Source organism: Sapajus apella, unplaced genomic scaffold, assembly GCF_009761245.1.
Source record: "Sapajus apella isolate SASKATOON/1434 unplaced genomic scaffold, GSC_monkey_1.0 scaffold32, whole genome shotgun sequence".
In the NCBI taxonomy this organism is placed as follows: domain Eukaryota; kingdom Metazoa; phylum Chordata; class Mammalia; order Primates; family Cebidae; genus Sapajus; species Sapajus apella.
This window is the reverse complement of record NW_022436972.1, coordinates 20578366-20592839: the sequence shown is the minus strand read 5'-3', so window position 1 is coordinate 20592839 and position 14474 is coordinate 20578366. Positions and strand designations below refer to the sequence as shown.

General features: G+C 45.9%; 1 protein-coding gene and 1 pseudogene across 4 annotated transcripts in view; one reads left to right on the top strand and one right to left on the bottom strand.

Moving 5' to 3' along the window:
* Positions 1–1052: 1052 nt before the first annotated feature.
* Positions 1053–10594, bottom strand: LOC116562221 (annotated as a pseudogene).
* Positions 10595–12918: 2324 nt separating this feature from the next.
* Positions 12919–14474, top strand: part of SLC25A30 (solute carrier family 25 member 30) — a 27119-nt gene continuing 25563 nt past the window's right edge. The window contains exon 1 of one of the 4 annotated variants that reach the window (XM_032294726.1): positions 12919–13045. Coding sequence is in view for 1 of the 4 variants with exons in the window: in XM_032294723.1 (XP_032150614.1) it covers positions 13776–13810 (35 nt within the window). In the remaining 3 variants the exon portion in view is untranslated. The other 3 variants (XM_032294729.1, XM_032294723.1, XM_032294727.1) reach the window with 3 other exon arrangements.

Sequence of the window (14474 nt, the reverse complement as noted above, 5' to 3'; positions counted from 1 at the left end):
GGAGTGAAATATTTAGCCAAATGATGGGCTAAAAAAATAATGCAGGCAATTCCAGTTAAGGCTCAGATTGAACTTCTTTTTTTTTTTTCTTTTTTTTGAGACAGGGTGTCATTCTGTTGCCCAGGCTGGGGTACAGCGGCACAATACTACTTATTGCAGCCTCAACCTTCCTGGGCCCACGTGCTCCTCCCACTTCAGCCCCTCGAGTATCTAGGACTACAGGCGTGTGCCACCACACCTGGCCTTGATTTTTTTTTTTTTTTAGCATACTGAATTGATTTTTTTTTAACATGCTGAATTGATTTTTTTTTAAGTTTCCTATAGATATACCTGGCCATAATAATTAATAAGTAGCCAAAAAAAAAGTAGCCATTTAGGTTGCTGTTAATATTGTATTTTTGAAATTGTATTGTTCAATACAAATTAATTGGAAGTATGAGTATAAACCTCAGGACAAAACTGCTTAGAAATATTAAAGGTTTTAATTCTATACTCAACTATTTAGTGATGTTGGTTTTGCCTACATGTGGTGGATCTTCTTTATGTAACATGAAAGAGTTGTGTGGAATGGTGATAATCCTGATGATGGTAACAATAACAATAGTAATGTTTATTATGCAGAGGTCACTCTGTAAATTATTCCATTTATCCTTTAATTCTTACCAAAAATCATCTGAAATATGTACACCTATTTATTTTACTTCTAAGGAGACTGAGAATTGTAAAGAGAATAAGTAACGTTTTTTTTTTTTTGTTTTTTTTTTTTTTGAGACGGAATTTCGCTCTTGTTACCCAGGCTGGAGTGCAATGGCGCGATCTCGGCTCACCGCAACCTCCGCCTCCTGGGTTCAGGCAATTCTCCTGCCTCAGCCTCCTGAGTAGCTGGGATTACAGGCACGCGCCACCATGCCCAGCTAATTTTTTGTATTTTTAGTAGAGACGGGGTTTCACCATGTTGACCAGGATGGTCTCGATCTCTTGACCTCGTGATCCACCCGCCTCGGCCTCCCACAGTGCTGGGATTACAGGCTTGAGCCACCGCGCCCGGCCACGTTTTTTTTTTTTTAATGACCTCTGAACTTTTTATTGGAGTCCTGCTCCCCAAAGGGTCCCCTGCTTCTGCTGGCCTAATGTCTCAGAACTTTGGTGTCGTTGGTCTCAGACACCACTTTGCCATCCACTATCCTGTGGGTGGTGGTCTTTTGGATGGTTTGCATGGACTTGCTGCTGTCCAGGGCATCACCAAGACTGAAGTCCTCGCCATCTTCCAGCAGGAGGCTGTAGGTGGTGATCTTAGCCTCCAGCTTGACCTTGATGTTCAGCAGAGCCTCGTGCTCCTGGGCCTGGCGCTGTCCCTCTGCCCGGGTCTGTGCCAGCTCTGACTCCAGGTGCAGCAGGATCCCGTTGAGCCGCTCCATCTGCAGGGTGTAGCAGCCTCCACCTCCCTCATGCTGTTTCCCAAGCTGATCTTTGTGTTTCTCATGGAGTCCAGGTCGATCTCCAAGGACTGGACTGTATGTCTCAGCTCTGTGAGTGTCATCTCAGCAGCTCCGACCTTGGCGGACTGCGTGGTGACCGCTATGGTGCTCTCCCCAATCTGCTGAGACAAGTACTTGTCCAGCTCCTCTTGGTTCTTCCGAGCCAGCTCATCATATTGAGCCCTCCTGTCTGCCATGATCTTGGCAAGGTCTTGAGATTTGGGGGCATCTACCTTCACAGTCAACCCAGAGCTGGCAACCTGGGCTTGTAGGCCTTTTACTTCCTCTTTATGATTCTTCTTCATGAAAGCAGCTCCTCCTTGAAAGCCTCGATCTCTGTCTCCAGCTGCAGCTGAATGACATTGGTGTCATTGATGACCTTGTGGAGCCCATGGATGTCACTCTCCACAGACTGGCACATGGCCAGCTGTGTCTCATACTTGACTCTAAAGTCATCAGCAGCAAGACGGGCATTGTCAATCTGCAGAAGGATGCAGGCATTGTCCACAGTATTTGTGAAGATCTGAGCTCTCAGGTCCTCAATGGTCTTGAAGTAATGGCCCCAGTCTCTGACCTGGGGGTCCCTTCTTCTCCAGGTGCCCTCGGATTTTGCTCTCCAGCTTCCGGTTCTGTCTCCAGGCTCCTGACTCTGTCCAGGTAGGAGGCCAGGCGGTCGTTCGGGCTTTGCATGGTCTCCTTCTCGTTCTGGAGGCCTCCCATTCCTGCCAGACCCCCCGCCATCCCCGAGGCCAGGACCCCGGCCCCCATGCCACCCTGGAAGCTGGTGGTGAGGGACATGGAGATGTGGGAACCAGAGCCCCCAGCGCCTGCATAGATGCTGGCCACGCTGCTGACCCACTGGGTGCCATAGCTGGGCACCTGGATGGAGCCCATGGACCGGTAGTTGGTGGAGAAGGTGGAGCCGTGGGGAAGCTTATGCTGCCCAGGGAGCAGAGCGAGAGGACAGGACTCAGGCTTTGCTGACGACCTAACTCTTTTTTTTTTTTTTTTTTTTGTGATGGAGTCTCGCTCTGTCACCCAGGCTGGAGTACAGTGATGTGATCTCGGTTCACTGCACCTTCATCTCTCCCGTTCAAGCCATTCTCCTGGCTCAGCCTGCCGAGTAGCTGGGATTACAAGCACGTGTAACTATGCCAGGCTAGTTTTTGTATTTTTAGTAGAGATGGGGTTTCACCAGGTTAGTCAGGCCAGTTTCCTACTCCTGACCTCAAATGATCCACCCACCTCTGCCTTCCAAAGTGCTGGGATTACAGGTATGAGCCACTGTGCCTGACCCTGAGATGCATTTTAAAGGCAGAGACAGTAGGATATACAGGGTGGATATTGATGATGAGAGAGAAAACAAAAATTAAAGATGACATCTTCGTTTTTGGTTTGACCTCGAATAACTGATGGTGACATTTACTATGAGAAAGAAGAGAAAAGGAACAGGCTTCGGGGACAAAAATAAGAGGCTCTATTAGGTGTGCTTAAGTGTGAGTTGCCTAACTACATCCAAGAGAAGGTGTCAAATAGGCCACTGGGTATGTGAGTCTGGAGTAGCAAACAGAGCAGGGTAGACATAGAAGTGTGCAATTGTCAGGTGGCATTTACAGCCCAGGACTAGATGAGACCGTTGGGGAGAGTGTGCGGTTTGAGAAATGAAAGGACTCAGGATAGAGCCCGGAGGCATCCTAATATTTAGACACCTGTAGAGAGAATGAGAAGGGCTACCTAGTGACAAGGAGAAACATTAGGAGCATATTTTTTTCATTAATAAAACTAAATTTTAAAAAACCTAAGTTATACATATTCATACTCTCACTGTGTCACCCAGGCTGAAGTGCAACAGCGTGATCTGGGCTCACTGTAACCTCTGCCTCCTGGGCTCAAGCAATCCTACCACCTCAGCCTCCCAGTGGCTGGGACTACAGGTGCACCACCATGCCTGGCTAATTTTTGTATTTTTTTGGTATAGATGAGGTTCCACCATGTTGTCCAGGCTGATTACCTTCCTCGGCCTCTTAGAGTGCTGGGATGCTTGGCCCATGTTCTTAAGAGTAAAATTGTTCTACAGGGTTTGCAATGAAAAGAATGTTTATCTGCTTCATCCTACTCTATTACTGAACCCCGATGCCCAGAGGCAACCACTTTAAACTTTTTACGTTGTTTTTCCTGGTGTTTTTATTTGTTCTTCTATTTTTTTTTTTTTTTTAAATGGAGTCTCCCTCTATCATCAGGCTGGAGTGCAGTGGTGTGATCTCAGCTCACTGCAACCTCCGCCTCCTGGGTTCAAGTGATTATCCTGCCTCAGCCTCCCGAGTAGTTGGGACTACAGGTAAGCGCCGCTATGTTCAGCTAATTTTTGTATTTTTTAGTAGAGACAGGGTTTCACCATGTTGGCCAGGATGGTCTCAATCTCCTGACCTCGTGATCCGCCTGCCTCGGCCTCCCAAAGTGCTGGGATTACAGGTGTGAGCCACTGTGCCAGGCCTTGTTCTTCTATTTTGTTATTTCTTTTCTTTTTTGCTGTCTCTATAGAGATATCATATCTCTATAGAGACGTCCTTCTACTGAAGACAAAGACTTACTCTTTATTCCTATCACTCACCCTCACACACACTTGCATGTATTTACACCGATACACAGAGTTCCTCACTATCTTTTCATTATAATTACATTACAATTTTTGGTTAAATCAACATACGGTATTAATTACTCTGACTTTGTAAATGTTATTCATAGCTGAGCCATGTAGTATACTATGATTATATTTCCTTTTAAAAATATAACCCCTGTTTTTTCCTGGAATTGATCATTGCTTTCATTAAAAACAAATTTAGCTTTATTTTCTGGGTACCTATTTCTAATTCACCTCAAAATTATTTATTAGAAGTATAAAGTCTCTATCAGTATTTTCACCAATATCAGGTGATGTATCAGTTTCATTTTTTTTTCTTGGCAATATATTTCCAGAGTCTCTTTGTACTCCTGCTGCATTCTAGCTTGGTTGCTGTTGTCCTGATATTTCTTTCTTTCTGTTTTGTTTTTGAGACAGGGTCTTGCTCTGTTGCCTAGGCTGGAGTGTAGTGGGGGCAATTATAGCTCACTGTACCCTCAACTTCCTGGGCTCAAGTGATCTTCCCACCTCAGCCTCCTGAGTAGCTGGGACTACAGGCACTTCCCACCATGCCCAGCTAATTATAATTTTTTTTTTTTTTTTTTTGTAGACACAGGGTCTTTCCATGTTGCCCAGGCTGGTTTTGAACTCACGGACTCAAATGCAATCCTCCTGCCTCAGTCTCCCAAGTACTGGAATTACAGGCATGAGCCACTGTACCCACCTGTACTGAGATTTCTTTTCAGTGTCATCTTGAGAATTCCCTTCCCCATCCTCCTTTGCTGGTCTCTTATTTCCCGAACCCCATTTCTCAGTTTCTTCCTTAATTTGGGGAAAGAATATCCTCCATTAGCTTTCTTGGGGACACAGGCATTAGAGGTCAATTCTTTGAGAGCTTGCACCTGTTGGGTGTGGTGGCTCACTCCTGTAATTCCAGCAGTTTGGGAGGCCAAAGCGGGCATGTAACCTGAGGTCAGGAGTTTGAGACCAGCCTGGCCAACATGGTGAAAACCCATCTCTAGTAAAAATACAAAAATTAGCCGAGTGTGGTGTTGCACACCAGTAGTCACAACTCCTTGGGAGGCTAAGGTCTGAGAATTGCTTGAACCCAGGAGGTGGAGGTTGCAGTGAACTGATGCCATTGCACTCCAGCCCGGATGACGGAGCAAGACTCCACCTCAAAAAAAAAAAAAAAAAAAAAAAAAAAGAAGAGCTTGCACATATGTAACTTTTCAATTCTCCCATTACTGGTTTGGTTAGGTAGATATAATAGTTTGGCAATAATTTCCCCTCAAATTTAAGGCATTGCTCCATTGTTTTCTAGTTTCCAGCATTGCTATTGAGAAGTTTTAAGTTATCATTATTCTTAATCCTTTAACTGTGATTTGTTTCTCTTTTGTTGTCTTTCTCTCTCTCTCTCCACCCAAATTAAGCTTTAAAAGTTAAAAAGAACACAAACAAATTGGAGAAGGATATAACTGGCAGGAAAATGCCCAGGGATGAAGGTAGAAAAACTCAATTACAACTGAAAGGCTTACCCTCCTCAAGGTCCCTGCTGATGGATCAGACACAACTTCTCTATAAAAATGGGATGTATAATAATTGTAGGGGGCCAGGCATGGTGGCTCATGCCTGTAATCCCAGCACTTTGGGAGGCCGAGGTGGATGGATTACCTGAGGTCAGGAGTTCAAGACCAGCCTGACCAACATGGTGAAACCCCATCTCTACCAAAAATATAAAAATTAGCCAGGGGTGGTGGCATGCACCTGTAGTCCCAGCTACTCGAGAGGCCGAGGCAGGAGAATTACTTCAGCCTGTGAGGCAAAGGTTGCAGTAAGCTGAGATGGTGCTACTGCACTCCAGCCTGGGCAACAAAATGAGATCTGTCTCAAAAAAAAAAGAAAAAATTGTAGGGGGCCAAGGGAAAATTTCCCTTTTGCCCTCTGAAGGTTCACTGAAAATAAATTTACAAACGGCAGATTAATAGGAGAAATGCTGCTGGGCGCCGTGGCGCACGCCTGTAATCCCAGCACTTTGGGAGGCTGAGGCGGGTGGATCACAAGGTCAAGAGATCGAGACCATCCTGGACAACATAGTGTGACCCCACTTCTACTAAAAATACAAAAATTAGGTGGCACATGCCTGTAGTCCTGGCTACTTGGGAAGCTGAGGCAGGAGAATTACTTGAACCCAGGAGGCAGAGGTTGTAGTGAGCTGAGATCACGTCACTGCACTCCAGCCTGGTGGCAGAGCGAGACTCTGGCTTTAAAAAAAAAAAGAAAAAAGGAGAAATGCTGTATAAATTTATTAATGTGCATGGGGGGAAATCAAAGAGCAATTCCCCCACCATGTAATGGGGTACAGATGATTATATATCCTCTTGTTGAGTGAAAGGGAGTTGGGGTAACATGAATGATTTAGGCAGGTAGTAAAGGATTTTCAGGGATTTTCAGGGAATGTCAATGGAATTGAAATATACAATGGCCTGGGACAAACTCTATTGCGCCCAATGAGCAAACAGTGGTTTGTGACAAAAGTCTATCCAGGTATGTGGAACAAGTTCAGTCTTCCTTCTTGCAATGTAAGTTCAGTTAATGAAAGCTCAAGGAAGGGAACAGAGGTAATTGTTTTCTTTTTTGGTGGATCCAGACTTTAGGCAGACAGGGGACCTTCAGAGGACAATTTCATCCTGTGCTTTGGGAGGATTGAGAGACAGCAAGATGGGAAGAAAGTCAGAGAGATGTGGCCTTTTCTTCAGTTCAGCATGTCAAAGCACCGTGTTTTATTTATTTATTTTTCTTTTTTCTTTCTTTTTTTTTTTTTTAAATAGAGACGGGGTTTCACCATGTTGGCCAGGCTGGTCTTGAACTCCTGACCTCAGGTGATCCACCTGCCTCAGCCTCCCAAAGTGCTGGGATTACAGACATGAGTCACCGCACCCAGCCAAGCACTGTGTTTTGGGGTATCAGTTTTGGGACCCAGCCCAGTATAGCTCCCAAGTCCTGGGTCCTAGTCTCAGATCTCTTCAAGATAAACAATCTTATTAATGTCCTGATTTTTTTTTCATCATCTAAATTACCCAGATCATCTGAGTTGGTAAATCTGTTGTTATATGATCATGTAACTCTGGAAGGTTTAGAGTTAAATATAGAAACGACGAGCTAAATCAAACCCATAGTACTAATATTTTTAGTACTAACCATTAAGTGTAAGACTATCTGCATATGTCTGCTATTCATGTGAAGTGTCACAGTAAAGAAAGAAATGATTCTCGTAGGGAATCTCACAGATTTCCATTTAAAGAGTGCAATTGATTTTATACTTGTGATTTTAAACTGAAGGTGTAAGAGAATTTGGTAAAGTGTGTCAATTGTACTGATTGTATTCAGAGAATCTTGTTACAAGACTGCCTGGTAAGGCTGTCAGGAGGTCTTCCTGAAGGTCTCATGACTGTTCTACTAGGAACGGCTGTTACAGGCTGTGCTTTTTCCCCTTTTACCAAACGAACCCCAACAGGCTCAGGAAAAAATAGCCAAGGAACAGCTGAGACCAGACTGAAATATTTAAATGCAAATTTTGCCAAAGGCTCATGTAGGGGTCAGCAAACATTTTTTGTAAAGAACCAGATTGTGAAGATTTTACTCTTTAGGGCCCAGGAGGCAACGCTGAGATACTTACATAACCACTTAAGATGTAGCCACTTACAAAATGTAAAAACTATTCTTAATTCTGGGGCCATACCAAGACAGGCAACTGGATAAATTGGTCCATGGACCATAATTTACTAACCCTTGGGCATAAAAATTTAAAAAGTATCAAAATAAATAAATGCAGAGAGTGACATAAAATTAAATAAACCAGATTTCCAAGTACAGCTCACCAGACTTCACATGGGTTTCCCTGCACTGCTGTTCTTTCCATTGTGTCTACTGGAACACATCTAAGGAAGCCGAGGTACTTTTGAGCAGGGCTTACAACTGTGGGGATATCAAAGGGAAGGGACAGACAATTTGAAAAAGCCTCCATCCTGACCTCTCTCTTCCTGCCAACTCTCAAATTATAGAGACTCTCCAAATGTGCTTATATTTATTGGGGGCCCACAGTGCCAGGTGCTATGCTGAGCACTAATGAGCAAAACGGGGTTCCTACCCCAAGGAACTTACTGTTCCATGGGAAGACTGCCAAGAAAACCACTCATTGTATTGAAGTGCCGTAACTGCTCTCATAGCAGCATGGATGCGCAAAGCGGGCGGGCACCGACTTCACCCAGGTTTTAGGGATTAGGAGAGACTTCCTGGAGGACGTGGTGTCCAAACTGAGGCCTGATGGCTGAGAAGGACTTAGCAAGAGAAATAACTCAGCAGGTGCAATGTAGTGTGTGCCAAGTTGTAGAGGTAAAAAGGGTATCACTGTTTGGGGAGCCGTATTTTATACAACCATTCAGTGACTTACACAAAAGATGCATTCTCTTTTTATTTTATTTTATTTTTTCTTTTTGTTGTTTGTGTTTTGAGAAAATAAAAAGATGCATTCTCAACACAGCACCTGTAACCAGGAAAACATATGCCCAAAGCAACATTCCTATAAAACACGATTTCTCAAACTTCAGTACGACTGCCACTTTCCTGGGCATGGTAGGACGTTTAGCAGCATCCCAGGTCCTTACTGACCTGCCAGTAGCAAGCATCTACTTGAGGCAACCAAAAAAACTCGAGACATTGTGAATGCCTCCTGGAGGGCAAAATCCGATTGAGAGTTAGAACTGCTGCAATAAGATATAATTATAAAGAATTTCTTTCTTTTTTTTTTTTTTGGAGACAGAGTCTTGCTCTGTCATCCAGGCTGGAGTGCCATGGCTTAATCTTGGCTCACTGCAAACTCCACCTCCCAGGTTCGACATTCTCCTGCCTCAGCCTCCCAGGTAGCTGGGACTACGGGCATGCACCACCATGCCTAGCTAATTTTTTTTTTTTTTTTTTTTGTATTTTAGTAGAGATGGGGTTTCGCCATTGCTGACCAGGCTGGTCTCGAACTCCTGACCTCAAGTAATCTGCTCTCTTTGGCCTACCAAAGTGCTGGGATTACAGATGTGAGCCACTATGCCCGGCCCGTGATAAAGAATTTCACAGGCTCATTCCCAGTACACCAGCTGGGAACACTAGCCTATCCAGGTGTTCTTGTTAAGAGTAGCAATGGCTCATTGCTGCTTCATTTTGCCAAGAAGAGAGGTGGTGACCAGATGTCTCAGATACAACCTCCTCCCTCCACCAATCACCAAAGGCTACCCCTAAAAGGTCTGACTAAAGTCTTTCATTCTGCAAGCACCAACCATCCAGAAAAACCTGCCAGACTCATTCTTGACAAGATGCAGGGCCATATTATCTGCATTATTGCTGTAGTTTAATGTAGTTAAACACACATTCATCAAATTGTAGTTGATTCCAAAGCATTTGTCATTTGTCGTCACTATATAGTGCACATATAATTGCCAAGATGATGAAAACCACGATGTGGGTGAAAAATGGTTCCTGCTACCCAGCTCCTCATAGAGATTGGCATCATCCACCTAAGGAAGTGTAATGAGGGCTCTTGGCTGTGTGGATCTTACTGTTTTAAACACAGTTTGCTAATAAAAGGCCTAAATGGCAAAAGACTAAAAGTCCAGCTACTTGAGAAGTGCCTGTATGGCAGGACTTTAGAATACAGGATTGAGAGGCAAGTGCATGGGTGAGGAGGATGGGGAACTGGATTCTTATGGCAAGTGCACGGGTGAGGAAGAGGAACTGGATTCTTTTTTTTTTGAGACGGAGTTTCGCTCTTGTTACTCAGGCTGGAGTGCAATGGCGCGATCTTGGCTCACCACAACCTCCGCCTCCTGGGTTCAAGCAATTCTCCTGCCTTAGCCTTCCGAGTAGCTGGGACTACAGGCACCCGCCACCACGCCCAGCTAATTTTTGTATTTTTAGTAGAGACGGGTTTCACCATGTTGACCAGATGGTCTCAATCTCTTGACCTCGCGATCCACCCACCTCGGCCTCCCAAAGTGCTGGGATTATAGGCATGGGCCACCGCGCCCGGCCTGGAACTGAATTCTTATGGCAAGTGCACAGGTGGGGAGGATGGGCAACCACGTGGTCAGGGGCCTTGTGTACCAGCCTGAAGGCTTCTCCCAGGCTGGAGTGCAACAGTGCGATCTCGACTTACTGCAACCTCCCTCTCCCGGGTTCAAGTAATTCTCCTGTCTCAGCCTCCTGAGCAACTGGGACTACAGGTGCATGCTAACACGCCCAGCTAATTTTTGTATTTTTAGTAGAGATGAAGTTTTAGCATGTTGGCCGGGATGGTCTCAATCTCTTGACCTTGTGATCTGCCCACCTCAGCCTCCCAAAGTGCTGGGATTACAGGTGTGGGCCACAGTACCTGGCCCTGAGGGCTTACTCTTAATCCTGAGGATACTGGGGAGCCAGTGAAGAATTTTAAGCCGGTGAGTGCCATAGCCAGATGAATTCAAAGATATTTCTACTGCACTTACATTTTACGAAGTATATGTTTGCACATACTGTCTCATTTAACATTCCGTAGGGAGGATATTGTTTCCATTTTGCAACTGAGGACTTTAATTAACTCAAGATCAGAGAACTAATAAAGTGGCCAGGACTGAGTAGAACCTAGGTCTTCAATTCCATATTGCCACCTGGGTGTGTTAACTATAGTCAGATAAAAAACATGCACAAAGAGCCAAATGGGGGGAAAGCTGAAGGCAAAGAATAGACGAAAAATAAGTTGCCTCCAACAGGGACTAGAACTGAATAGTTCACAGATCTGTTTCTTGATTTACCACTTTTTTTGTTATTCTTTTTTTTTGGAGATGGAGTCTTGTTCTGTTGCCCAGGCTGGAGTGCAGTGGTGTGATCTCAGTTCACTGCAACCTTCACCTCCTAGGTTCCAGCAATTCTCCTGCCTCAGCCTCCCAAGTAGCTGGGACTACAGGCATGTACCACCATGCCCGGCTAATTTTTGTATTTTTAGTAGAGACGGGGTTTCGCCATGTTGGCTTGGATGTTCTCATACTCCTGACCTCAGGGAATCCACCTGCCTCAGCCTCCCAAAGTGCTGGGATTACAGGCATGAGTCACCACACCTGGCCTTTTTTTGTTATTCTTGTTTCTAAACTGGTTATGCTGCTGCAACCAAGTTAATATTCCCTAGAAAAATAGTTTCCAATCCATGGACCAAGACCTTGAGGGGGACCCAAGGTTACTGCAGGTGGTCCATAAATTCAATATGCATTTTCATAATGGACACTGAAAATACTAACATTTATTTTACAGGGACCTGAGTTTTTTTAAAAAATTCTATTTTCTTTCAAAGGGCTCTTTAGCCACGAATGGTGACTCATGCCTGTACTCCCAGTACTTTGGGAGGCTGAGGCAGGAGGATTGCTTGCATACAGGAGTTTGAGGCTGCAGTGAGCTGTGACTGGGCCACTGCACTCCAGCCTGGGTGACAGAGTGAGACCCTGTCTTGAAAAACAGAACAAAAGCACACGAAAACCCAGAAAGGAATCTTCATACTTGAAGGTTGGAGATTCCTGAGTATTTCCAAGTATTATGTGTTTATTAGCACAGACTGTGGTGGGGCTTAGGGTAATGGTAGAGTTTGGGTGTGTAAAGGCTCTGCAGGAAAGGGAGGAATCCAGTATGGTTGTACACAGTGCCACACAGTCATGAGTCTGGAAAGGACTTGGTGAGGTGAGAGAGAGATAGCAAGGGTCAGGTACTTACTTCCCTGCCCTAGAAAGGCAAGCATTCCAAAGACTTTCCCCCATCCTCTGGGGATTGTATTTATGGTCAGAATTCAGAGGATACTTCAAATGGGTCCAACACTATTGATTTCAAAACAGTGTGCGGACAAAAATCCAGATACTTACCTAGAGTCCAAGTTGGAGGACAGAAAAGGGATTGTTTAAGGTCAACCTGGGCCTGAGCTGGAGACACAGGAGAAGGAAATAAGAGAGACATGGCCCTGGTCCCTGGTTCTGGCACTGGCCAGTTAGCTCATGAAACCTCTGTTCCATCATCCGTACAATGGAAATAACACTTCTTTGGCTTGAATGAACCAAAGAATGTAAAGATTCCTGGAGTGGCTGGGCGCAGTGGCTCATGCCTGTAATCCAGGCACTTTGGAGGCCAAGGCGGGCGGATCACCTGAGATGGGGAGTTCAAGACCAGCCTGACCAACATGGTGAAACCTTGTCTTAAAAAAAAAAAAAAAAAAAGATTCCTGGAGTGGCACTTTGCATACAAGATTCCTGGAGTGGCACTTTGCATCAATAGATGCAAGTTTTATACATATGCTTTTATTCTTTTTCCTTTTCTTTTCTTTTGAAATGAAGTCTCACTCTGTTCTCCAGGCTGGAGTGCAGTGGTGTGATCTCGGCTCCCGGCAACCTCCACCTCCCAGTTTCAAGTGATTCTCCTGCCTCAGCCTCCCGACCAGCTGGGATTACAGGTGCCCATCACCACGTCTGGCTAATTTTTGTATTTTTGTTGTTGAGAAGGCTGCTTTTCCACGGTTCTCGATGCAGTCCCCAAATTTCTCTTCCACCTCCCAGTCGAGATCGGAGGCCACAGCAGGTGTCACCGAGTCCCGGGCAGCTCCCTCCGCAAGCAGCGGCAGCTGAAGTTCCCGAAAGGGACTTGGAGACGGCCCCGCCCCTCCGCGTCCCCATTCGGGACTGCCAGGGGCGTGTCCTGGGCGTGGCTAGTACTGGCAGAAACCAATGGGAGCTGAGGAGGTCGGCATGTTTGCGCGGGCGGGGCTGGGCTGCGCGCAGGCTCCTGGGCCGGCCCCGCCCGCGGCGGCATTTTCTCCTCCTGAGCTGCCTCCGGTTCTTGCTGCAACCGAGTCGGGGTTGGTGGAGGTGCGGACCGCCGCCGCTGCCAGGTAAGTCCTAGCCCGCGCCTCCTCCTGCCCGCCCCCTGTCTCTGCGGAGCCCGAAACCCGGGACTGGGGTAGGGTTGGGCCGCGGTTTCCGGGGAGCCTCTTTGCCACCGGGCGTGCTTGAGGCTGCTTGTGCTCTCCGGTTCGCCGGCCGGGCCGGGCTTGGGGGAGCGCGAGGTTCCGGGGACTGGGGACCGGGCTCCACTTCTCGGGCTGCTGCCACCTAGGGGGTCGGGCCAGTGCCGCGGAGCCCCAGTCTCTGTTGGCCTGGGGTGATTCCTGTTCCAGGGACATTGAGATCCTCGTGGGAAGCCCGTCCTGGCATCTCCGCGTCTGCACGCGGGCCCCGGGCTTGCAACCCTGCCTGTGCGTCCCTCCCACTCCTGGGTTCATTCAAACGGCAGCCTGAGCGCCCGCGAGCTTCGCACTCTGGGAGAGGGCACACCGCATTCGGAATCGCTCGTGGCACATGCCAGGCTGGAAGGAAATTGCCTGGAAACTTAATGAAGCTCTGGGTTTTAAAGTCTTTCTAGGTGCAATTTCATGTAAAGCAGTTGCAGTGATTAGCTTTTTTGTTCTGCGCAAGAGTAGCAAAGCAGCCGGCACTGCCTGCGGATTCGGCAAGCCGTCCTACTTGGGATTGTGAGAAAGTGGGAAGGCATGAATTTTGCTTTTGGCCTTGCGGTGGGGAAGCTTTATGACCCGTGGCCTCAGTTAATTAACGTGAAACGAGATGATTTTGAAGGTTTCTTTTAAACTCCGCTTTTTGTAAGTCTGTGATGAGTTCAATTTTCGTTCTGCACCTTTAAAAAGAATAGGAAATAGGGAAAACTCATGAAAGGGCATTATTGAAATGGCAGTCAGTCCAGCAAGGAACAAAAATGTATGAGAGCTCGGAACCTTAAAGGCTGTGCGATTACAGTTTAAGACTTCAGACTGAAAAGGGAACAGCAAGTAAAATTGAAAGATCTTATCAAGAATTAAATAAGAGAAACTTGGAAAGCGTTCAGAAGTACCAACAGCTAGTATTATATTTAATTACCTACGATTACAGTGTACACATGAGGTCAGTTGGGTGAAAATAAATACTAAGCAACCATATAAGAGAAAATGTAGTAGACAGGATGTGTAACTTAGCATATATTTCAAAGGGAGAATCCTTTGAAATTCTTAATTTCTATAGACATTTTCGTTCAGAAAACTTGTTTTTTAACCTTAATTTATTATTTGGGACAGGGTCTTGCTCTGTCACCCCGGCTGCTCGAGAGTGCAGTGTCGTGATCATAGCGCACTGCAGCCTTGAAGTCCTGGGCTTAAGTGATCCTTCCACCTCAGCCTGCCGAGTAGCTGGGACTACAGGCATGCACCACCATGCCTGCATGGCTAGAAAATTTTTTTGAATTTTTTTTTTTTTTTTTTTTTTTTTTTTTTT